Source organism: Rhinatrema bivittatum, chromosome 6 (genome assembly GCF_901001135.1).
Source record: "Rhinatrema bivittatum chromosome 6, aRhiBiv1.1, whole genome shotgun sequence".
NCBI lineage: Eukaryota > Metazoa > Chordata > Amphibia > Gymnophiona > Rhinatrematidae > Rhinatrema > Rhinatrema bivittatum.
Genome location: NC_042620.1, coordinates 214,115,057 through 214,141,823, shown reverse-complemented (window position 1 = coordinate 214,141,823; position 26,767 = coordinate 214,115,057). Strand labels below are relative to the sequence as shown.

General features: G+C 42.8%; 1 protein-coding gene across 1 annotated transcript; it reads right to left on the bottom strand.

Moving 5' to 3' along the window:
• Positions 1–4,608: 4,608 nt before the first annotated feature.
• On the bottom strand, positions 4,609–26,767 carry TBX22 (T-box transcription factor 22). The gene is made up of 8 exons (XM_029604929.1): positions 26,602–26,767; positions 26,084–26,246; positions 24,767–24,868; positions 23,461–23,635; positions 22,234–22,398; positions 22,001–22,065; positions 20,820–20,905; positions 4,609–5,219 (listed from the first exon to the last, which is right to left on the bottom strand). Exons 1-8 carry the CDS (start codon positions 26,765–26,767, stop codon positions 4,609–4,611), a joined length of 1,533 nt encoding a protein of 510 aa, XP_029460789.1.

Genomic DNA, 26,767 nt, shown 5'->3' with positions numbered 1-26,767 from the left:
ACTGTCCTTCTAAAGCATTGGAAACTACGTATGCAACATTTGGAATCTCTTGAATGCAGCACAGGAACTTCTGGTGATGTACGACGTAGGAATCAGCACATTCTCATCGCTCAAAGGAAAGGCCCATGTAAAACCCCATGTCTTTGATTCTGCATGCACTACAACTTTGCTTTATTTCATGCACCGTATACTTGTGTCATTCTGTCTTTATTTGCAGCAGAAATCTGAATCAGTCAGGAAAATGGACTTCTAGTAAACCTTAGCATTCTAGAATTCCAGGTCTTGAAAAGAGAATCTGATCATTTAATTAATGTTATCTATCACAAATCAGCAACATCTCCCCACCCCATCCAGCTATTACTTAGCAAAATAATCCAAGTTATAACTTCAGTGGTAGAATAATGAAAGCTTTGCTTTCAGTTTTTATTTTATTTTTCCTAGGAATTTCAATCTTATAATAAATAAATCAGTGGAAAAACAACTCTGTTATAACATAAGGGAGAAAATTCAGTGGAAATGTCATTTGTAATGGGTATTTTTTGCATTATAACATTGAAATTCCCAGGAAAAAAATGAAACCTGAAAACCAAGATCCTTAAATATGTGGAGTATACCCACATTCGATCAGTACTTTGCACATCATTATACAAAATACAAGCAAAAAATCCAATCAGCAAAACTGACCACCTTCATGATTGGAGGCATGGGCAGAGATTTAAGTATAAGACCAAAAAGTCTGCAAATCATTTGCATTCAGAAGTTTGAAACAGCCCAGTTTTTTGGTTTTTTTTTATGAAGCTTTAATTTAAATCAACTTCCAAAAAGGCAAAAAGTACTCAAAAACATTGTGCAAGTGAAATTTGGTGCAAGGGCAGCATGGACTTTGAGGTAGAGGTCCCAGGGCACTTTATGTACAAGTATTTGTACGTGCACATTTTCTCTTCATATTTTCTTCCATTCCTGAGTTTGCAGAATTTAAAAGTATTCAAGAAAACTGACTTGCAGACTTCTTATATCTTTCTTTATGTCCTACTGTTTGCCTGAAGCTAAAATCTGGCCTTAAAGCAATGTTTTTGCTAAATGTTGCAGGGCCATTGCTGGCTGCCATTGCTAAAATGAATATGATTATTACTTACTTCCAAAAATAGAAAAGAGCACTTCTGCACTTACCAATGCAAAAAAGAAATCAGTATTTGCGAGGAGGACCGGTGGCCGCATTTGGAAAATTTGTTTAAATAAAAAGCTAACACTGCCTCAGCTCATCATGGCCGATGATGGACAAAGCTTTTCTTCTATGTTTGATAATAATAGTACAAGCAGTAATTTGCCATTAATTGGCACAGTGGCGGCTATGCCACATTGCGACAAACATATGGCTGAAAGGTTAAAATTTCTGCCGTTGTTCCGAGTATAAAATAACCAATTTCATCTTTTAAAATGCACTTTACTTGGGATAATATATTTCCAAAAATAATCGGCACTTTTTAATCAAAGGCAGAAAGAGCAGGTGCACAAGTCCTCATCCCCACTCCAGGTTTCCCTGGCACCAGATGGACTTCTTCCTTGTTTGCTAGTGTGCACTGCTATGGGAGAGCTCTGGGAGTTTATCCTTTTCTCTTCCACTTTTTGCAGTTGGCACATTCACACCAACGTTCTTTGAAAAGGCTTAGCAACTATTTTTGCTGCCAAAATGTTCGTCAATACAGTACATTTTAATGCTGTTGCCAATGATTATGTTCCATATGTGTGGAAACCAATGTTTGTGTCAGTTGTTTGCTTTGTTATGCAGGGTAAGAAGAGTGCACCAGGGATTACATTTTTAATTGCCAGCAAATTGTACTAATCTCAATGGCTACCCAACAGTAAATACTGTTTTGCGTTGGGAGCTTCACATATGCATAAGCACCGAATGATCCAATCGGATTGTTGGATTTGTTTTGTGTATCTACCTTACAGCCCTGTTTCATGCTAAATATGGTCCTTCATCAGGAATTATCCAAACATGATTCTGATAACCTAATTAGAAATCATGTCCTAACAATTTTTAGACTATTGCCATTAGTATCACTGACAACCTGGCTCATCAGAATGCTACTTCCTTCAAATCCTATTCAGGAAAGACTATTTGACTATATAAGAAGATATAAGGGAATGGAATTCCTAAATCTGAAAATCAAATTGCTAAGAGTTGGATGATCTTGGACCTATGTGCCCTTAAGTCTGCCTGTGCAGCCAGGAACTTTTTTTTTTAGCGTGTGATCCAAAGAGTTTTCTCATGTCACTTTGAAAAAGTACTCCCTAAACTGGGGTCTTTGTGAAACTGCAGCAGTAGGTATTCTGGAGCTTCCTAAATCTGCTTTTCAATTCAATAAAAGGCTTACAATCCTCTTTGAAATTTTTAAATATTTCTAGATAATGCAATTACTAACAATAGTTTATTTTGATTTTTCAGTTTTATGGACCATTCCAAAAGGGAATACATTTCAGGAAAACTGTTGCGTTATATCAAGAAAAACGTCCATAATCGTAACAAGGGACCTCAATAATAGCAACTAACATCTGCTCTCGTCTCCCATCCCTAAGAATTACAACCATTTGAAAATTGCTTAAATAGCAGCATTTATTTTGTTTTAACTTCCTATGAATGAAGATCTTGTGCTTAACAGTTAGAACAGACTTCTTGACATGTGTTGGAAAATGTTTATATAATTTTTTGGAGGGAGTAGTGTTTTAATAGCTTCCTGGTTAACACTTTCTCACCAACTGGTCAGTCTTGCTCCGTATGGTTAGTGCTGTTACAAGTGACTAGAAACATTTGGATTTCGTTTGAGACCTAAAAGAAAGTGTTGATATGGTTTCTGCTTGTCAAACTATGATTCTATTGAACGTTCTAATAAGATCTCATGTGTTAAGTCTGTGCTATGCATTCATATTTCGCTTCCTAAAAAATAATTCCTGCGAAACTCCCGGCTTGTATTTTAAATGCGTCTAAGAAGAGAAGGCAGTTGTGGAAGAGTGAATCAGTTTTTCTCCCCTTCAGATCCTGCATGTCTTAGAACCAACAATCCCATTTAGTTGTCTATAAAGAGACATATTCTACCCTTATAAGTCACCAGGCCCCCAAAAAACCTAACATTCAAGTAAGTCCCTTAATGTCTATTAATCATATCAACAGGTAATATTGGAATAGAAGAAAGACCCCAATATAAAAGCTACTTTAATTTCATGACTTATTTGTAAGCTCTTGCACTGATTACTGAAAATAGGGGACATGCTCTTTGACCTCTCTCTCTCAATTTCTCTTTCAAATCTTGGACTCCTTGTACCCACAAGCATAATGGAAAGATTCTAAGAACTGCCTTGATAGCAAGGTGTTCATCTGTTGCAAGACATAAATAAATAAATAACGTAAAGAAAAAGGTCTTTTAACAATGCCACCACCTAGTAGAAGCACTCAAGAAGAATACATTTGAACAATGCCTTTTTAGAATTAACAAAGAAAGGGAAAACTATGCAAATGAATGTGCTATTAGCACCAGTTTAGACACTTGTTTTGCTAGGAATAAAACTGATAATATTCAAAATAATTTTGAGATCTAAATGTCCTTACAGCTGATGGTGTATATTATTTTCCTAGTTGTGAAGCCCAGGATTGCTTCTTTTTATCAATGTAACCTTTTTTAATGCTATTCTTGATCATTTACCTCTTCATTAGTATCTTCATTAGTATCTACAGCCAGTTAAATGAATATTTAAACAGTCTTCATATTCACATGTAGAAAAATAAAATATATCTAATTTTCCCAAAGTTTTTCATTCTTTCCTTCATTTTCTTTCACTCCTCTATAGGTTGGCTAAATCACTACAGTAATTTCAGGATCTTAACATTTTGAACAATATCCCTTTTTTTTTTTTTAGTCCTGCAGTTTCCTCTGGCTCCTTTCAGGCTTTCAGCTCAACAGGAACTGGACCTCACTGGAGTTTGGCACCATAAGCCTTTATTGGCAGCTACCCAAAGTTCTTTCTTAACCCTCTTCCACCCCCATCTAGCCCAACCATCGCAGATTCTATCCCCAACCAGGAGCTTCTCTCCAGAACACATGAGATGGTGTCACCATTATGCAATCACTGGGCCCCTCCTCCATCGGGAGACATGAGTGCTACGTCCACAGAACACCTAGCCCTAGCCGGCCTGAGGATAAAAAGCAGGGCCCAGGAATTAGATTAATATCCCTTTTTAATTTATATTTAGAAATAAAAATGTCTTTCGGCTAACAAAGTACACTGTCTGAAAGATCAATTTAGAGCTTAACCCAATTACAAAATTATTGCATAAACATATTATCAATAGAGTAATTCCTGGTGTTTTCTTTTTTCACTGGTCTCTGTTAAACTGACTGCTCACTATAATTTACTTCTGCACATATTATACCTAGACAATTAATATTTAAAAGCAGGACACAAGAATCAATAATGTGTCACCATGCTCTTTATGATAAACTCCTCAATTGTACTGATATATATATATATATATATATATATATATATATATATATATATATAAGATAGTTGCTTACATTTGATAGTGTTAGAAAAGATAGGATTTCATTAAAGGCAATGATTAATTGTTGAATGCCAATGGGAATGATTACATCTGCTGTCTCTTAAAAAAGATGCAGTACTGTCAGTCACCTTAAAGTGGCTTGCGGCATTCATCAGTCTTGATGGCACTGTAAAGTTATAAGCATAAAAGCTGTAAGGAGGATGTAAAGAACAATTAAGTGCTTCCCTAGTAACAGGACTTGCAGGAAAAATGTTTCCAGATGTGTGCAGTCCATGCAACACTTGACTGGCAGAGCTTGGTCCTTGTACACAGTGGCCACCCAAGTCTTCAGCTTTGCCATGTTTGAAATTTGTTATGCCAAGGGAAGAGATCACAGGTACGTCTACCATGATGGGCGGCAAAATGTGAGGACGGGCACTTCCCAGTTTTTCATGACTTGGAAGAACGAGAGATTGTTGTCGCAAAATGCTTGCGGGGCATATCTTGTAGCAGAAGGGCACACTGAGACTATGCAAATAAGCTTCTGGGCATGGAATTCCAATATTGCTTGCAGACAAGTGAAATGCTGGAGGCGAGCAAGATGGTGAAAGCAAGGAATTCATTGGAGAAGGAGTTCCACCACTGGAGGCCACAGGAGAGGAACCTGAACTTCCACCTGAAAGAGGAGAAGAACAATAAGTGCATAGTAGCATAAAACTTATGCTGCTCCTGTAAGCCATATTTCATGCTGTAGAGAAACCAAGACTTCTCTGCATAAAATAATAGCAGCATGAGACACATTTTCCTAACTTTCCTGAATTGCATGCAGCCCTCTTGTTTATTTTGTTTTCTTGTACTTATGAATGATTTTCTGTAAGCCACTTAGAACCCTGGAATATGTGGTCTAGAAATCTTTTTTTAAATTAAAATATTTAAAATTAACTTCATTAAAACATAACATGTTTTAAACTACAATTTTACAGGAAGTATATGGGTGCAATATAACCAATAAGTTAACGTAGTAATAACATACAGTGCAAGCAGTTTACACAGTTGTAACATCTGTTAATACTGGAAAGTAGCCACAGGAACGAGAGTACCGACTGATAATGTCATGGAGAACACAGCAATTTCAAATACAAACAGTGCTAGACTCTTTACATTTTGTTATTTTAAAATAAATAAATCCATTGGGACGGATTTTAAAATGGTTATGCGCATAAGCTGTAACCCTTAAAAAAAACCCCTGCGTGCGCCGAGCCTATTTTGCATAGGCTCGGCGGCGCACGCAAACCTCGGGACGCGCATAAGTCCCGGGGCTTTGCTAGGGGGCGTATCGGGGGTGGTGCGATGTTCGGGGCGTTCCGGGGAGTGTTCCGGAGAGCATGGTGCCGGCCCAGGGGCGTTCCGGGGGGCGTGGCCGAGGCCTCCGGACCAGCCCCCGGGTTGGGTGATGGCACGCCAGTGGGCCACCGGCGCACGCGAGTTACGCCTGCCTAGAGCAGGCATAACTTTTGCGATAAAGGTAGGGGGGGTTTAGATAGGGCTGGGGGGGTGGGTAAGGTGGGGGGAGGTGGAAGGAAAGTTCCCTCCGAGGCCGCTCTGATTTCTATCTATTGAAATCCGGCGTACTTTTGTTTGCGCCTGGTGCACGAACAAAAGTACGCGCTCGCGCTTTTTTAAAAAATGCACCCCATTGTGTATTTTGGGCGGGGAACAGTTCCCCTTTCATGTACCAGGAGGACAATCTCACAAAGAAGTGCCAGAGAGGTGTGAACTGGGCTCCTTGTACCTATCTTGGAATCTGATTGTCACATGAGTTAAACAACAGCATAACAAATCCTACCTGCTGTCACTAATTATTTACAAGGGTAACAGAGAAAAAGGGGTGGTTAGCAGAGTGCCTCAGTGATATCACAGACGAATTAGAAGGAAACATTTGCCTCTTTGCGAATGACACTAACTTTGATACCTGCGCACGGGCGTACATGTATGCACGTATGCCAGCTCACGTCAAAGGACACGGCCATTTTATTACATACGTATTTAGGGCTGTTTGGGTGATGTCATCATTAGGGGCTGCAGGGACTTTCCCACCATGGCCCCTTTAAATACCTGAGAGTGGTGCATGAACATGCCTAGGGGAAGGTGCTGTTGGTGGCATCCTGATAGCAGTGTCCTGCCGCGATGAAGAGCCGTGTCCTGCCACAATCAAGAGCAGGACCAGCATGGTTGACCAGCAGCATTCGGCACGCTGCAGGCAGACAATGCCAGTCCGGCCCGGAGGAGGTGAGTGCGGCGGTTCACGGGAATAGCCCACGGACCGCCAAATGTAACAATTTCATTCTCTCCCTCAGAGTTGTCCACTATGTTGCAGATCTTAGGGATTAATTTTTAAAGCCCAGTGAGTGCTAAAGCCAGGACCTATGCACAGAAGTCGGGCCGGTGCAAATTGTGCCCAAACCTTTTTTTATGAAAAAGGGGCAGGGCATAAGTTTAGTCTGGGTGGGGCATGGGCTTTCCAAGATTTATGAATGAAACCAGCACATACTTATGTGCATAAGCGCATGCTGGGGTCCCCTACTGCGTAACTTTACTTCTGCTATGGATAGCGTGTAAGTCCTAAAACAAAAAAAAAAAACTAGGCTAGTCAGTAGGATATAAGGATCAGGGCTAACAGGGCAAAAGGGAGGCTAATTAACTGGGGGGGGGGGGGGGGGGTTTGGAAGTCCTGTCCTTTACCTGGGTGAACTGGGAATGAACTGGGGAAACTGGTATTTGCATCGCCACACACGTCTACTAAAATCCTCCCACTTACGTGATGAAGGTGGCATGTGTGTGCACATGCTCACGTCCATATAAAATTGTGTGCACCTGTACTCGTGTACAGCCTATTTAATACCATTTGCGCATATACACACATATGTAATAAGCAACTTGCCTCAGCAACAGATCCAGGTATGCTTCGTAGTGCATGTGCTTCCCAGCATCTTGTCTTCAGTTCTTGTCCAGCTTGTCTTCAGTTCTACCCCAGTTTGTCTTCACCTTCATTGTCTCCTTGTTCCTGTCCTCACCTGCCTGCCCTGCCTATCCGTCCCCCTTCTCTTCCCTTGGAAGGATACCTGGTTTGTAGGGATGTGAATCGTTTTAGGACGATTAAAATTATCGTCCGATAATTTTAATATCGTCTTAAACCGTTATGGAACACAATACAATACAGATTCTAATGATTTATCGTTATAAATCGTTAGAATCGTGAGCCGGCACACTAAAACCCCCTAAAACCCACCCCCGACCCTTTAAATTAAATCCCCCACCCTCCCGAACCCCCCCCCCCAAATAACTTAAATAACCTGCGGGTCCAGCGGCGGTCCGGAACGGCAGCGGTCCGGAACGGGCTCCTGCTCCTGAATCTTGTCGTCTTCAGCCGGCGCCATTTTCCAAAATGGCGCCGAAAAATGGCGGCGGCCATAGACGAAAAAGATTGGACGGCAGGAGGTCCTTCCGGACCCCCGCTGGACTTTTGGCAAGTCTCGTGGGGGTCAGGAGGCCCCCCACAAGCTGGCCAAAAGTTCCTGGAGGTCCAGCGGGGGTCAGGGAGCGATTTCCCGCCGCGAATCGTTTTCGTACGGAAAATGGCGCCGGCAGGAGATCGACTGCAGGAGGTCGTTCAGCGAGGCGCCAGAACCCTCGCTGAACGACCTCCTGCAGTCGATCTCCTGCCGGCGCCATTTTCCGTACGAAAACGATTCGCGGCAGGAAATCGCTCCCTGACCCCCGCTGGACCTCCAGGAACTTTTGGCCAGCTTGTGGGGGGCCTCCTGACCCCCACGAGACTTGCCAAAAGTCCAGCGGGGGTCCGGAAGGACCTCCTGCCGTCCAATCTTTTTCGTCTATGGCCGCCGCCATTTTTCGGCGCCATTTTGGAAAATGGCGCCGGCTGAAGACGACAAGATTCAGGAGCAGGAGCCCGTTCCGGACCGCTGCCGTTCCGGACCGCCGCTGGACCCGCAGGTTATTTAAGTTATTGGGGGGGGGTTCGGGAGGGTGGGGGATTTAATTTAAAGGGTCGGGGGTGGGTTTTAGGGGGTTTTAATGTGCCGGTTTTTCGATTTTTCGATTTTTCGATTTTTAACGATTTTTAACGATTTTTCACGATATTTTACCCCCCCAAACGGCAACAATACGATTCCCTCCCCCTCCCAGCCGAAATCGATCGTTAAGACGATCGAGGACACGATTCACATCCCTACTGGTTTGACCTCAGCTTGAATCAAGGTTACACTTGACCACTGCTTGCATCTGACCATTGCTTGGACTGCAGATATGCTTGACCACTTCCTGCCTCTGACTATTGCCTGGACCTCAGATTCATATGACTACTGCCTGCTTACAACCCTAGCTAACCATGGACCTTCTCTTCTGTCACTAGCAGAGACCCCAGCACCTAAAGGTTCAACCCGAGGGAAATGAGGGCTGCTATAGGTGAAAGTCCTGATGGGTCTCTGCCTTGCCTGGCAGAATCTGCCTGCCAATGACGGGAACCTGCAGGGCTCCTCTTCAGGTAGCATCAATCCGTCTCGGTCCAAGGGTCCACAGACACAACAGAAATGTGATCCTGAAAGCTTGAGAAATGGGTGAGTGCTTGATAGTTAAAAGTTTCCATGAAAACAAAAGTACAGAATCATGCATGTAGGGTGCAGAAATCTGAGAGAGCAGTACGTGATTGGGGATAAAATAATGATGTGCACTAACCGGGAGAGAGTTCTCAGGGTGATCATGTCTGACGAGCTCAAAGTAGAAAAAGAGTGTGTTAAGGTGGTGGTCAGAAACAAAGGGATGCTAGGGTTTATGGGGAGAAGCATAACCAGTGGAAAAAAGGAGATGATAATAGAGATGTGCTTCGGGTTGGTATATTGTGTCAGGCTTCGTTTTGGGGCCCTCCCCGCAGGAATTTCATTTTTCCCGCGGTTCGGGGTTTTTTTTTTCAGGGGTCCCAATTTTCGGGTTAGTGCGCGCTAACTCTGCCACGTTAGTGCGCATTATCGGGAGTTAGCGCGCACTAACCCGAAAATGAATTTTTTCCAAAATTCCGGAAAAAATTCAATCGTTTTTCGGCTCTCATAAACCATTCCAAATTAGGAAATTTCATTGAAATTGCCTAATTCGTGAAAAACGATTGCACATCCCTAGATGATAATGCCCTTGTAAGGTTGTTGGTGAGACCTCACCTAGAATATTGTGTCCAAGTCTGGAGACTGTACCTCCAAATTAATATAAAGAGGGAGGAGCTAGTCCAGAGAAAAGCCTCCAAAATGAGAAGAAAAGCTATGAAAGATGAGGAGGTAAAGCATCAGGATGAGAGAATATAGGAAGCAGTGTCAGGAGCATAAGAGATCATCGATACTGACTAAAATCAAAACTTCACTGAACAGCCATGAGAGCTCTTTAATGTTATAATGGCTCTTGTGTGTAGAAAAGATCAGGGGACTTATATCTGCCAAACTGTGATGAATTGGCAGAGTTTTTTTTAGAAAAAAATTGATGATGTGTAGGAATATCAGGGAGATTTAGTAAGGCAAAATAAATGGACTTCAAGCCATGGTGTCAGTAATTAATAGTCTTAAATCAGCCATTGCAGTTTTGGATCCCAGTCCTTTTGCTATTATAAAAGGCTTAAAAAGGGATTCATATAAGGCTATGCAGCATATTATTAATCAAATATTAATAGAAGTCGTCTTGCCAAGTCAGATGAAATTAATTACTATTCAACCACTGTTGAAAAATCTGAAACTGTCTCATGAAATGCTTTCAGATCATCCTATTTCAAATATACCTGCACTTACAAAAATTGTTGAGAAGTGGGTTTTGCTCCAAATGGTATATTGCCTGGATGATAATTCTATTCTGGACTCACAACAATATGGATTCCAAGAAAGTCATAGACTGAAACGTTACTACTCTCGTTAATGGATGTGTTCTATAAAGAGATAGATCAAGGGAAATGTGGCTTTTTGGTCTAATTGGACTTGACAGCAGCCTTTGACACTGTGGATCAAAATGTATTATCGGATCAGCTAGGGCCTTTAGGATTGAGAGGCATAGTTCTGAATAGGGGTTGAAAGGGGGGGGGGGAAATTTGCTTTGGGTTTTTTTTGGGGGGGGGGAGTTACCTCATGAATTTTAGTTAAAAATAAAACAAAATAAACATTGAGCCAGCCCCCCAAAAAAATGGGGAAAAGAGAAACGAGGCCTCCCAGGGCCTCAGGTGTTTCCCACCTTTACTTCCCACCCAGAAAATGTTGGGGCCAGGATCCTCCCTGCCCCCACTTACCCAGTCCAGGGAGGATCCGCAGACGAGGCCTAGGCCCTGGAACAAGCTGGCGCCTTGCGTGGGGCCTAGGCTGAGCTCACAGCAACCAACCATGGTCTAAGCTTATGCAAGGCCAAGGCTTTGTCCTGGGCCTAGGCATCAGAGCCAGCTTTTCATGAAGCCACGGCCTTGCATAAGCCTAAGCCCCAGTAGGTCACAGCGGCTTCAGCCTAGAACCTATGCAAGGATTAGGCTTGGAGGCCAGGACCCAATACTATGGCCTGGCCTGGAGGCCAGGTCCCAATGCCAGGGCCTCGGCCTGGACCCAGGCCCGAACCTGGAGTCGTGCTTGGACACAGCTGGGAACCCTCCTTTGGTTCTCTCTAGGCATGGCCCTGGCTTTGGACCTAGGCCTGACCGTTGAGTTATTTTTTAAAATAGGTTTTCAAAACAAAACAAAATTTTGTCTGAATTTAACACAGTCCGATTTGAAAAAGATCCGAAATGAAATAGGAAATTTTGTCTCATTTCCTTTTTCATTTCTCCTGAATGTCCATCCCCAGTTCCAAAGTGGTTTAAATCCTTTTTAACAAACAGGTGACAGCATGTTCAGGTGGCCCCTCCCTGCCCACGGACCTTCCCTTTAGTAAAGCCCCGGGACTTACGCGCGTTGCCGGGCCTTTTTAAAATAGGCCTGGTGTGCGTAACCTTTTTAAAATCCGGCCCATATTCCTTAGGAGGACAATTTTCAAACTGTACTTAGAAATGTAAAGTCTGCGGGTACTTTTGACCCACAGACGTTATGTCAATTTTTAAAGGGGAAACTTTTCCTTTCAAAACTGAGTCAGAAAAAGTACAAGCACTGACCTGCACCTGATATTAGTAGGAGTACTTCTTCCATGTAAATATATGCATGTACTTTTGAAACTGCTAAGGCATGTGTGCACATGCTAATCCCACCTCCTCTATCTGCAGAGAAAAGTATGCATGCAATGGTAGTACATGCACACTTTTACCCACAGATAGGCTGGGCAATTTTCAAAGACTCCATTTCTGCAGGTAAAGCATTGCTTTACCCATGAAATGCTTTTGAAAACTTCCTTCTAGAGGACAGGAGAGGTATTGTGGGCAAGAATAAACACGAAATCCCAACAGCCAGTAACAGGGGCAGCTCAAGGTAATCTGCTGCCTGTGGCAGGGAATGAGATGGCCAGCGGCGGATTCCCGATGAAGACCGACCTGGGGATTCGCCTCCCAGGCCGGCCCAGGAGATACCATGTGGTCTGCCGAGCATGGCTCTGTCACGGCCGCGCTCGGCAGACCACGTGACTAGCGCGACCTGCCCACCGGGGGATGCCCGATCCCCCGATAGGCCAATCCACCCCTGGAGATGGCACTCCCTCCCCACCACCACCAAGGCATGGCACAGCTGTAATCAGTAAGGGCTAAGGGGAGGTGCCCCTTGGAGTCTGCCCCTTTAGTGATTTGGAAATCGGCAGAAGGGGGAATGCAGGAAGAATGGCGGATAGAGTGTCAGTGATAATATATCTATGAAGCTGGCAATCCTGCCACACTCCCAGGAACCCTACAACCTGTCTCCCACGTTTTCCTAGCATTTACCCCCTGGAGAAGTGGTAGCTGGTTGAATGGTGAGGGTCTGATGGTAGACTCTCTTCAGATTAGTGCAAGGATATTATTTTTATTTATTTATTTCAAAAATGTATATTCCATACGTATCCAATTGTTGTTGGTGGATTACAAACGTAAACATTCATAATTAAAACAATGAAAACAAAAACAATTTCCGAAATACAACCAAAGTCGATATAAAACAAACAGTTAAATAAAACATAAAAATTCAAAAACCAAAAAAAACATTAACATGGTGCTGTGGGACCATAAGTCAACTTCAAATTATAGATTCTAAAAAAGACTACAATAATAAATATGTGGCAAACAGTGGACCCTTGGGCTATCTGCGGGGAAGAGCCCTGCAGACCCCAACTGTCGGCAGGTGGTACCAGCTGCTGCGGAGGCCCGTCAGGAACTTCAAAAATACCAGCCCTCATTCCCCTTAGATTAAACCTCGGGTGCCAGGGCCGGCTGGACTTAGGTGGGGTCTCTGGTGATGACAAGGATCTGGATATAGAGGAGGCACCAGGGCTGGCAGCAACAGAGGTAGGCTGTTGGTCAGGGCAGGCAGCAGGCAGCGTATCCAAAAGCAAGCAGTGGCTGGGCAGGTGGGAGACAGCGTATCTAGAAACAAGCAGTGGTCAGGGCAGGCAGTAGTCAAGCAATTTAAGTTCATTCCAGGGTCAAGTCAGAGGTCAAATCCAAGGTACAGAATGGAGGCAGGAAGGCAGGGCAAGGCAGGAGGGATGGAAGACAAATGACCATGAAGACCACACAATGAAGACTGAAAGAATGAAGACATGGGCAGGAACCACAGAAACAAGCAGGAACACCATGCAATGCACTTCTCCAAGGAGACGACCTATTGCTGAGGCACTGGATAGTCAGCTGGGGCTTCCTTATATCTGATCCAGGCCGTGATGTCAGCAGAGGGCACCTTTGGGGATTTCCAACCACTGGCTCTTTAATATTCTGACGGTCAGTGCGCTCGCACCCTAGGGAGGTCCAGGACAAGTGGCATCAGAGGAAGGAGCATGGTTGCCCAGCGCCGCCAAGGAGGGGAGGCACCACCATCAAGTGGTGCGGCCCGGATGGGAGCCTGGCCAAGCCACACCATATGCTAGAGGGATGGGCCTGGCGCTGGAGGCACAGAGGAGCGTGGCAAGTGGCTGCGGCGAGAAGCGGAGGGCCTGGGCCACCCCTGGAGGCTTAGGTGAGTGCAGTGGTCTGCGTGGCAATATCATGGGTCACTAAAGATAACAAAATATAAATAACCGTACTATTTTTAAAAGTGCTGTTTAAAAACTCTTCAAAGAATAACTGGACGCCACCGTGAGACCATTAAGTACATTAAAAGTACTGTTTTAAAACTCTTCCTTAAATAACCATATGCTCCATGAGACCATTGAAAATGATAAGTAAAAAAATATATATAAAAAAAGGGAGATGAGAGAATAAAAAATTAAAGTGAGATAAGAATCAGCAACATCAAATAAAATAAAAACTAATAGAAAACTTTTCAAAAAATGATTAATTTAAATGTTTTTTTTAAATAGGTTTTTAGGGCTTTTTTTAAAAGTAGAAATACAAGTTAAAGACCTTAGGGTTTCAGGTAGATTATTCCAGAGTTATGGGCTATTACGGAAAATGAAGGATTGCGTGCTTCAATTAAATTGATTGATCGTAAGGACTGAACCTACAACAAACAGCAGTTTGCAGACCGTAGTGTTCATGGAGGAACAGAAAGTTTCAAGATAGAAGTTACCCATGGAGAATTGTTAAAATGTAAATTTAAAAACCAAAAGTAAAGTTCTAAACTTAATATGCCAGGATACTGGAAGCCAATTGGGAATCTCGCCAGCATATCAACTGCAGCACCACTGCCCCCGCGGGACCAGCCTACTGCTGGCAGGGAGTGGGAATTCCTCCAGCACATCATCTGGCAATGCCGCCCAAGGATCTTCCTGCTGGCAGGGTGTGGGAACCCTGATGGCGGTAAAATACAATATTCAAAGTGAGGCATCTGCTGTAGGGGTATTTTTGGGGGGATAGTCACTGCCACCTCAAACTTTTGCCACCTGAAGCTGCTGCCTCACCCTGCCTCATTACAGAACCACCCCTGGCTAGCAAAGAGAAAAATGTTTATTAGTAAGATATCTTAGGAGCAATTCAAATTTGCCATAACAGTATAAGACAAATGCAAAATTCAAGAAGAACTTGGTTGCAAGAGGCTATATACATCACCTCCCACAAATCTGCACATGAATGGGTTAGTTTCTTTGTAAGTATAACATTTTTCTATCTAGTTAATACTCTTATCTTATCTCTTATATGCTAATAATACTACATTGTTGTAAGTCATATGATTTCTTTTACGTTGAGCCCAGAAGGCAGAAGCAAAACTTAATGTAATAGGGTGGACAGCCAGGAAGGTGTGAAAACATAAGGGATCTAGTGAAGCTTGAGGAAAGCTATAGGGTCTTGCAGCTAATATTTTATGCTAAAAAATGTAAATTACATAAGAACATATGCATTTAGCATACAGAAACCCAAGGGAGAGGACCAGTATAGGAGGTGAAATTCTTCTAGGCACAAAAGAAGAGCAGGATCTGGGGACAGTTGTTTCTGATGATCTTAAGATGGCCAAACAAATAGATAAAGCAATAGCAAAAGCCAGAAAGATACTTGGCTGCATAGGGAGAGAAATGATCAGCAGAGAAAGGGAGGTGATATTGCCCCTGTATAGGTCTCTGATGAGACCTCATTTGAATTACTGTGCACAATTCTGGAGACTGCACCCTTAAAAGGAGATAAATAGGTTGGAGTCATTCCAGAGGGGCTAATAAAATGGTCAGTGGTCATCATTCTAAAGCATATTGGGGTAGACTTAAAGATCTAAACATGTACACCCTACAGGAAATGTGAGATAGGGGCAATATGATAGAGTCATTCAAATATCTCAAAAGTTTCCATGACAGGACATGAACCTTTTTCAATGGAAAGGAGGCTCTGGAACAAGGGGTCATGTGATGAGGGTAAAACAGGGTAGACTCAGGAGTAATCTTAGGAAATATTTCTTTACAGAGAGGGTAGTGGATGCATGGATTGGCCTCTCAGTGGAGGTGGTAGAGACAAAAACAGTATCTGAATTCAAGAAAGCATGGGATGAATACAGGGGTTCTCTAAGGAAGTGATGACAATTATAAAGCTAAATGAATTGGGTGGATGGGCAGACTAGATGAGCCATACTGTCATTTTCTGCCATTTTCTATGTTTCTATATTTCTATCATACTGGTAGCGGACTTACAGCAGAGACTTATTACACATTTGCAGCTATGGCATAGACAATAAAGAAAATTAATGCAATAATAATTATATACATCAGTTTCTTTCCTAAACCTCCAACCCAGTTTGGGCTCCAATCCCTAAGAAGTCCCAGTCCTATTTTAATGGATAGGCTGCAGTTTGTTGAAAGAGTGAAAATATTTGGAAAATAGACATAATAACTTTGATTCAAATGGCAAATATAAAAAGGTCCATTGGAACTCAAGACAGTCAAAGCAGTTCCAAGTCTTGGTGCCATTGGAATACAAAGTGATAGTTTTACTTCAGGTGGTCCAAATAAGGGAGTCATTTATATTATCCCCCTTGGCCCATCAGGAACAGATGATAGCAGGGAGTTGCAATACAGAAAATCATTTGTAGTTCTGAATTCAAGGTAATATCTCAAAGGAGAAGGGGCTGGAAATAGCCAACTGTCTTTTGTCCTCTTGTATGCCATGTCCAACAATTAGTAAGATTCAAAGAAGTGGCCCAGTGTGTAGTTAGATTAACGTGTTTGTGGCTTTCAATACTAGTCCACAAACAAGGAGAGCAATACATAAGAATGCAATAGTGGGGCTCTAAACCCTTACAGATGCTAGAAACATTTGGATACCTCAAAGGTATAAATAATAGGGATGTGAATCGTTTTAGGACGATTAAAATTATCGTCCGATAATTTTAATATCGTCTTAAACCGTTATGGAACACAATACAATAGAGATTCTAACGATTTATCGTTATAAATCGTTAGAATCGTGAGCCGGCACACTAAAACCCCGTAAAACCCACCCCCGACCCTTTAAATTAAATCCCCCACCCTCCCGAACCCCCCCAAATGACTTAAATAACCTGTGGGTCCAGCGGCGGTCCGGAACGGCAGCGGTCCGGAACGGGCTCCTGCTCCTGAATCTTGTTGTCTTCAGCCGGCGCCATTTTCCAAAATGGCGCCGAAAAATGGCGGCGGCCATAGACGAACACGATTGGACGGCAGGAGGTCCTTCCGGACCCCCGCTGGACTTTTGGCAAGTCTCGTGGGGGTCAGGAGGCCCCCCACAAGCTGGCCAAAAGTTCCTGGAGGTCCAGCGGGGGTCAGGGAGCGATTTCCCGCCGCGAATCGTTTTCATACGGAAAATGGCGCCGGCAGGAGATCGACTGCAGGAGGTTGTTCAGCGAGGCGCCGGAACCCTCGCTGAACGACCTCCTGCAGTCGATCTCCTGCCGGCGCCATTTTCCGTACGAAAACGATTCGCGGCGGGAAATCGCTCCCTGACCCCCGCTGGACCTCCAGGAACTTTTGGCCAGCTTGTGGGGGGCCTCCTGACCCCCACGAGACTTGCCAAAAGTCCAGCGGGGGTCCAGAAGGACCTCCTGCCGTCCAATCGTGTTCGTCTATGGCCGCCGCCATTTTTCGGCGCCATTTTGGAAAATGGCGCCGGCTGAAGACAACAAGATTCAGGAGCAGGAGCCCGTTCCGGACCGCTGCCGTTCCGGACCGCCGCTGGACCCGCAGGTTATTTAAGTCATTTGGGGGGGGGTTCGGGAGGGTGGGGGATTTAATTTAAAGGGTCGGGGGTGGGTTTTAGGGGGTTTAATGTGCCGGTTTTGCGATTTTTCGATTTTTCGATTTTTCACGATTTTTCACGATATTTTACCCCCCCAAACGGCAACAATATGATTCCCTCCCCCTCCCAGCCGAAATCGATCGTTAAGATGATCGAGGACACGATTCACATCCCTAATAAATAATGCACAAGAAGCAAACCCTTTTTTAAGGAAAGAATGTTCTAAAATAAGAGGTTGTGGTATGATACTCCAAAAGGGAAAAGGTGGTGGATGCATGGAACAACCTTCCAAGAGAGGTGGTCAAGACAGAAACAATGACAGAAAGCCTGGGATAAACACAAGATTCCAGATTAAAAAGTGAGCAGAAAACTAAAAATCTACTGGGGTCTATGTCACTGCATCAACAATGAAATTGGGCAGGCTAGATGGACCTTAAGGTCCTTATGTACCATCATATTCTTTATTTCTATGTTTCAAGTAGCAAACAGTCTGTGGATGTAGATTGTATTTTCTGCACAGAATGCAGTTTTAGTGTTTGTAACTACTGAAATCCCCAAAATATTTAAATTGTCTGCCCTTTATTTTGAGTTATAAGTTGAAAGTAACAACATTTTCAGATCTGAGTCTTTTTAAGCAATATTTTTGAAGAGCAGGTAGGGGAGTCTGAATCCCAGAGCGCAGTCAGCTAAAAGGTGTGTTACACTCTAGTTTTCCACCAGCTTGGAGATAATGAATGATGATAATAGCCATACAATTTTCTACTTATTTAGCAGTTTGTGCGTTGGGCTGGAGCTGATTGGAGGATTCATCATGCATAGGTAGGTCATATTATAACCTGCATGGCTGTAAAGATCACCACGTTCAGGTGGTGCATTCTTAATTTATCAGGGCACATTCCAATTGCAATTAATGTGGGCACTGCATGCCTGCATTCATATCTCCTGAGCAGCAGCTGGGGAATGAGCCCTATTGGCAAAGTTCAAAACACCCAGTACATTGGCTAAAGCCTGCTATTTGGTTAAAAAAAAAAAAAATCTTCCTTTGTTTGTTAAATGTTAGGCTCCTGATTTCACAGGTTTACAATTCTCAGTCCTTTAAAAAAATAAATCTTGGCTAGGACTCCTGAAAGATGAGCTCAGAAAGACCAGCAGGTAGAGATAAAAAGAGCTCCCAAAGTTGCCGGGGAGGCCAGAAAATGCAGTGCACACTGCAGTATAACACATGCTGGGAGGGAAGGGTGAACATTAAATATAGCAATTCCAGATCTGCTGCTCAGAGAGCAGATCTGTGATAATTTGACTTGTAGGAATGTAACAATTTCCTCCTTTGGCATCCCAGACAATGTTGCCTTGGTTCTATAAATTCTCTGCCCTCCTCTCCTCAGGCTTGTAGTATCTGACCCCCCTCAACAAAAGTAAACAGTGTCTTTAATGCTTCTGTAACAGCAGCGGTAGTGTCATGCAAAGAGACCTACTCCTAGGAGGGAGGTTTATAATGAAGGAAAAAGTGTGCCTGTAGAGCAGCTTTTTCCCACATGTAAAACATGATGTTTGCGTTTATGAATATTTGCAAGTGCTAAAATTTAAAATGTGCCTGGAAGGCCAAACATTTAAACATTTACAGTAATTAATTTTGGTGTTGCTGTATTTAAGATGCACTAGAAAGTGAAAAGCACACACAAAAATGGCATATTTTGCAAGTGGCTAGATCACGTGGCCACCCTAAATTATAGTTAATTAAATTTGGTCGCACCAGGCTGCAGACTAAAACACACACACACACACACACACGCTGTCTTTGTATCACTTAAAAAGCTTAACATGTAAGGGCTCATTTACAGAGTGTTAATGGCAGCATTAAGGGCTTAGCACTGGTGCTAAGGTTGTCAACAGATGGGTTTAGGCGCTCTTGATAAAGCCAAGGCACCTAATTCTGAATGTCCTGCATCTCCCACAGGGAAAGGAAGCTGCATGCAGTTCTACTGAGATGAAAGACAGTTGCAAAAGGTGGACAGATGTGTGATTTGCCAATCAATAAAGAAAGAAAGAAAGAAAGAAAGAAAGATGGGTCCCTATGTGTCTCCGGTGTTTTGGTGCTGCATATCATCAACTATTGCTGAAAAGCCGAGGCAGATTTAGTTCCTACGGGTTTTAACAAGTTGCCCAGCTGTGAAGGAAATGCTTCCACTTTGGAGGGTTGCCTTACAGAACTGTCGCTGTTGGGAGACGTAGTTTGGCTGCCGTGTTAATCCGCATGAATGCACAGAAGTTTGGAAAGGTATCCCACTGATTTCTAACCAGCAAGGCTGGGGAGGGGGATGCCTGGGCGATCACCAGCAGCCGCCGGCCCCCGTTCTTCTTACGGAAAACCAGACTTGCGCTGTCATTGCATTGCACGGTCAGCTCGTAAATACTTGCACGGCTGTGAGCTGTGCAACTTGGTGCTGGCTATCGACAGTGCCGGAGTTTGTAACTGAGTCCCTGGGTCATTTCATTTTGATTTTAAAACGTAGCTCAGTTCTACTAGCCCAGCTGGAGAATAAGCTCTGACAATAAGGAAAGATGTTGTGGGATGCAAATAATGACAAAAAAACATAGTGAGAGATGAGCATTCCAGACTTGACAGGTCGTCTCTTCATAGTCAGACCTGTGTAATCTCCATAGCTCATCTTTTATTTGCGGAACCTCCCATGATTCTACTTTAAAAGGTACTCTTTTTTTTTTTTTTGTTCTTCTTTAATTCTGGTGAATTGCATTTAATATGAAAAGTGTCAGGTTAACGGTACTGGAAACTTAAAATCTTCATTTTCCAACAAATGCAATCAGCAGACGAAATTCACAAAATATGTGCGAGGCCTGGCCATTTGGCTAAATAATCAAAGTATTAATTGCGATCGCTATTCCCGTCTTTTCCACACACACGGGGACATCCTCAGGTTGCCCTGTGCCAGTGTCCTGCGGTTCTGCTCTGCAGAGCTCACCTCTAAAGTGAGAAGCTGATTCCTTACCACGCCCCATGTAGTCCTCCATTAGCCTGGATACCAACCAGTGCCAGTGGGTTTCAGGGACATGGATGCCTGTCCAACTCATTTCAATAATAGACCAATGAACACGGTTTCAAAAGGCAACAACTTCCGGTCACTGCCAGTCTGAGCTAAGAATGGTCAGTTCTAAACGGAGATCGCACGCTTTAAAAAAAAATAAATAAATGCAAGCACAGTGCTGCAGATCAGAGACTTTGAAACAAGAAAGTGCCCTGAATGGGTTCAGCTTTGCAAATTTAAAGGGTCATTTACTAAGCATTTTTCCCCATAGACACAAAATGGGAGAAAACGTTTAGTAAATGAGCCCCTTAGTTTGTTATTAGTATGGCCTGGCTAATTTATATTTAAAGTCTAAGGTTAAATTTCCTCAATGCCTTACAGACATAATAGTTTCACTTACCAGATGTTTCTGTCCCAAAAGTCTTAAAATCTAGAGTGAGAGGTGGCCTCCAAGGATATGTTTCCAAAAGCCCATCTAATACACCTCTGAAAAGTAAAATGCAGATCTCAGCTCATAGGATTTCCGGAAAAAAATTCTTTTAAGTCTAAACATATACAATTACAGAGTGTTGCTACTATAAAGTGTCTGTAACATATTCCACACATTTAGGGACTTATTTACTGAAATGCATTAAACGTGGGCAGTAAGATATGTTTTTAGCCTATTTCACTTTATTTAATGTCCCAGGCTCTAAGGGCTTCATGCCCTACATTAGAGTGCTAAATGATGCGCAATAAGGCGTGATTTCAATGCAACAACTTTAGTTTCTCGAAGTGAAAAGTTTGGTGTTTTCAGAAAAAGGAAGGTGGAGTAAAGCACTCACCCAGGAAAATCACTATCAAGTCTAGGATGTGTGATAATAAGTGAAACTGTTCTGTGTTGGCAGAGAATCACTCCTAGGAAAGGTATTTTTGAGTATTCAAACAGGCAGGTTTATTCTGCAGTCTTCAGAGACAGTGCAGTCCTCCAACAGGGCCGGGCTCCGTCGGGAGGGACCCACCATACAAGCTCCATACGGGAAGTTTACGGGCAGCTTTGGTAAGGAGAGCTTAGAGGACATTCTGGTGCGAAGCCTGTTTCAGTGTAAGGCCCTGATTTACTAAGGCTTTTCTCCCATTCTCTGTCTTTCTTGGTGAACTGGGTGGGCCCGAAGTGCCTCAGCCGTAAATAAACCAAGAGCAGGAGGCGGTTATTTTGCTATTCTGAAAGTCGGAAGGGCACTTTTAACATGGATTTTGGAGTTAGTGCAATCTACCTTATATTTAAATGAGCTAATTAGTACGATTTTGCATTTTAACCAACTCATTTAAATGTTAAGGCAAATATCCATATTAATCGAAAAAAAGTGTTTCTGTTAATGCAAACAACCTTAACGCCACTTAATTATTGTATTAGCTTTAACGCTTAGTAAATAGAGCCCCTATATTTCCACTGTGAAAGACCTTTTCGTTAAATATTTTAATGAGCTTTCCAAGAACTAATGTAGTAATTTGTTTAATGCCCACAATAATTAAAAAAAAAACAAACAAACCTCGGTCCAAAGCAAATTTATAAATACTCAAGCTTATAATTTACAATACCTGTTTCTTCCGGGATCTCTAAATCCTTTCGCAAACGGATTCCTGTCAATTTTCAATTTAGTGATCTATAAAGAAAGCAGGAACAACAGCAAGGTCAGAACAGGCTAATCAGTGATTTTGATTTTTTTTTTTTTACAGGAACTTATTAACGGGGTAAAACGTTTTGGAATTGTCCTCTGCCTTGCTAACCCGAGGGGCGCATTAGGCGCGCAGCTGGGCCCGGCGCAGCTCACCTGCTGGTTTTGATAAGCTGTGACCGTCGTGAATTCCGTTTCTTTAAAGACGAAGGTTTTAACTCCTTCCGCCGGCAGAGACTGAATCTGAGAGAGATCAAATCGGGCGTCGTGCAGGATGACGTGCACCCTGGGCTTGTACTTGTGCATGGACTGCAGGATAATCTGGAAAGAGGGGAGAGGGGAGAGGAAGGCGAAAAAGCAAGACGTCTCCTGGCCTTAGGATTCGAAGTCAAAACAACAAGGATGGTATTTGCGATTTCCAAACGTAAACTGCTTCGCCACTGCTCGTCTATAAATAAGCCGAGGCTCGGCTAGGAACAGAGTCGGGGAAAGGATCTCTGCCCTTTTATTTTCTTTGCACGATTTTTTTTCATCCTTCGTGTTATTCTCCCCCAAATACCTCCTTGGGTTTTATACTTTAAAAAAAGATTAAGACAACGTTTACTTAATTAGCTGCTACAATTTATTTTAAAATGTTAAATGATCATATTTAAAAAGGCAATAAAAATACATCACATCCTCTGCCTGGTCCACCAGCTACAACTTCTGAAGGATTATCTCACGAAACAGATCCCCTGTAATGTCAGTCCAGCCTTCACAGAGGGGCCCGCTGTCCCCTTCTCCCCAACTGATACTCCAGGCCACAACGCTTGTATGCATTGCACACATGGAAAGAAAGCACGGCAGCAAATTGTTCCATGCATTGAATTTTCCATTTTTTTTTTTTTTAATGATTGTCTTCTCCCTGTTCGCCGTCTGTGAGAAGCTGAGTGATTCCAGTCTAGGCTGTATCACTGTAGCTTGAGCTAAGAAAACTAGGAAGCAGAGGTGTTTATCAATCTCGGAGCCCCTTACTACCAATTTCAACACGCAGTAGGCTCCTCCAGTTACCACTCTCACTTTTCGGAAATGTCTTTTCCGTGGTCGGAGGGTGGAACAATTGCCCTTACGATCTGATAACCCGAGACTATTCCATTTCAGGGTTACCTAGAACTCGCGCCTGAATATTAGGGTATATTAGTAATTAATCTAAGAGAGCACACCTCTGGGTGCATTGCATGCTCTGCTCTGTTATGGCAGAAGGTGCACCCCCGTCATCCCTGGGCTGTAGCCCAATATCAGTGCCCGTCCTCGTGCCCGTTTTTGTGAACGCTAGTAGGCAGATTGCATGCATATTCATATGCCCATAATTGTGATTAGGTAGTTGGCAGAATGCACACCTACATGCCCTTTGTCGTCCATTTCATTATTGGTGAGTTTCACCCTGTCAAAGCTGATGATCTGCCTCATCCAGGTTTCCCCAGAGCAGGGCGAGTCCGGGTGGATGTAGAGCCTGGGCGTTATGCAGGAGTGGTCCGTGTTTCCAGCAACCATCCACTGAGAACTGTGATAGACGTACCTTCAAGAAAAACGAGCAAACTCACATGATTCAAAATGAACCTGATGGTCGCGCTAAGGGCATTACTCTCCTTGAAGCAGAGCGTTACATAGAAAAAGCAACATTAATTCACCGTCCTTTGAGAACTAGAGAAAAAAAAAGGCTTAAATTGAAATAATCAAATGTCTTCAGAAAGCGATGAAATGCCAGCGAAAATGAAACGTCTGGGGAGTCAACGAATCTGTTTTGGATTTCCTAACACAACCACAGAGAGGAAGCTGAGCTAGTTAGAAAAATCTGCTTTGAGAGACCTGTTTTGCGGAACGATACCAAATATTAGGTCTTTTCATCTAATTTCTGGTGAAAATAAATTAGTATTCGCTAGCGGAGGAATATGAAAACATTTCACAGATCTATTGTCAATACAGTGCAGTTTCCGAGCACCGCAACCTGCAAAATTAAATAGCGATTCCTCCGATATATGTATTTTTTTCCCCCTGTGTCAGTAGCTCGTCTAAACCGCTAACACCATGATTTAGATCCCTCCCATCCTGTATCTGAGATATGTACAAATCAAAATCTATGCAGTAAAATGTTCTTTCTGAATAAAACCATATGTATTCATATGTTTATAGCTGTTCCGGTATTTTTATTTTATTTTTACAACGAACGTGGCTAGACGGTAAACATATTCCCACTGACCATATGCGGGTTTGAAGTAAAGAAAAAGGTAAATGGAAATGTTTGTATTAAAGAACAGTTTCAACGTTCTGCTTTATTTAAAACAAATTATCCTGTCTTTCTAGAAATAGCTTTATGCCCAATCGTCCACGAAATGTATTTGTTGATAAGAGAAACATCTGCTTCTTATAGGGACAGTCAGAAAAGATGCGCTTGGTTTTGCTATGCAGCTATTTGTCACTTGTACTATAATTGGCGTCCTAGTTAGTATGATATTCTCCCGATCTGTTTTCGTTTTGGGTTGTATTTTTGAAATAATGTCCGTTTAAATATTACTCGAGTTACTGCTCTGGATGTTCATGATGCTGGGTTTTCTGTTGTTTTTTTTTTTCCTTCCAGAATTCTTTCCCAAGTCCGGGAGAGAAAACTTCTTAAAATATTTCTCTCCTTTCTTTTTTTTTGTTGTTGTACCTGTATCTTTTGGAATCCACCGGGATCACGTCCATTGCAACATAATACTGCTTCATCGAATCCAGACCTTTCACTTTCACTCGTACAGAAGGAAACATTCTCCTGTACGGAAAAAAAAAGTGTTTCTTTATAAATTAGTATGTGGGGACAAAACAGGGCGAACTTCCACACCCTGCCCTGCCAACCTCTTATTTATTTGTGACATTTCTGACCCGCTCTAGGCGGTTTATAATAAGTAACATTTAAAATGTACACCACACAAAACACAATATTTCAATCATTAATGCTACAAACAGACTTTAGTGGTGTTTGTATAAACAACAGGCTGTGATATACAGTGGGAGCTATTTGAAAGATTTAAAATAAAATAAAATCACTGTTAGACCAAAAAGGGTTTGGCTAAACATTTTCCTGTTGGTTTGGAATTTGGGAGTGATAAAATCATATTCTCGCTGAATATCGGTGGGCTTTCCCTATTCCACTTGTGTGTGTGCTTTTTTTCTCTCCCTTGTAGAGGCAAAATAGAAGCCTTAGTAAATCCAGCCCTAAACAAGACCTTGCTGAGATTTTAAAACTAGAGAATATTAATTATTTTACCTAAATGGAGATACATTTTCTGCTGCATAATAGATAATGTTTCATCTATCTGTCTATCTATCTATCTATCTATCTATCTGTCTATCTATCTATCTGTCTATCTATCTGATATTGAACCAGCACCTACAATTGATGACTGTAAATGTCGATCTTATGATTCATATGATGGTATTCAATAAGACAATGCACTCACCTAAAATCAGGTTTGCTGGGAAATCTACAAGAATTTTACAAATCTCAAATATTAATTTTAACAGGGTTCGTTCTGAAATACAGAGATAAACAGGTAGATAGCTAGATAGATTTCAAACTAAGGGGCAGAGATACTAACGGGGTTTTCCATGTTTCCTCTTTTGGAGAAATACTTGGCCCCTAAGGGCCAAACCTTACTCGGGATTCAAAAACTTGACAGTATAAATTCTGTGCTCTTACCAGTAGGGAGATACATGTTTCTGCCTTAGGGCCTGATTTACTAAGACGCTTCTCCCATTCTGTGTTTATGGGAACATGTTTAGTAAATGAGGCCCTTACTTTGCTATTACATGTGCTTGTGTGTGCGCGCGCGTGTGTGTCTGTCTGTCTATCTATCCTGCTCCAAATACAAATCGGGTAAGTTATCTGAAATATATTTGTTTAATCTTTCAGGCATTACTTGTTAGATATTTTTTTCTTTTTTAAAGCTAGAACTGTGCGATCAGAGGACGCGGTTGTGTATTCTACCTCCCGGCCTTGGTGATGATCATTTCCGTTCCAATCTCGTGAAATCTCTTCCAGAGCTCGGATCCCTGCAGCTCCACCTGAAGAGCGCCTTTGGCTTCAGGGCCCTCGGTGCTTTCAGCCCCAGAGAAAGACGAGGAGGGATTCTCGGGCCGGGGTCGTTTTTCTGGCAAGAGAAACAGACATTTGGAATCGTCACGGAGCGCGAAGGCACCGTTCAGGGTGCGCGGCCACCTCTGCCTGGTGTCGGAGAAAGAACCCGCCTATCTGCCACTCATGAGTTTCAACAATATACAGCCCAGACCTTACGTTTTATTTTTATTTTCATTTGAACGCTACCTCCTTCTCTATGGTGGGAACATAAAATGAGTCAAACAAAACAAAAAAAAATAGCTGAACATATTGCGCAAAACAAAAACCACATGTCTTCTTCAAAAGTTCGTAAAGTTCTAGCTAGCGAGGACTCTTTGCAACCCAAGGGTTGTCAGGATGTGTTAGAAGAGAGCCCCTTTCATACTAACCGGCTTCCTCGGTGCTCTGGGACGACCTGCACGCCCTTTCCTCTTGCCCTCCTGTGTCGCGCTTCTCCTGCCCGTGCTCGCCCGCAGGCTCCGGCAGCTTCCTCTTCGCCGATTTCCCCACCAACGCCTCGACAGAAAAAGCATGGGCTCTGGAGCTCAAGGCCAT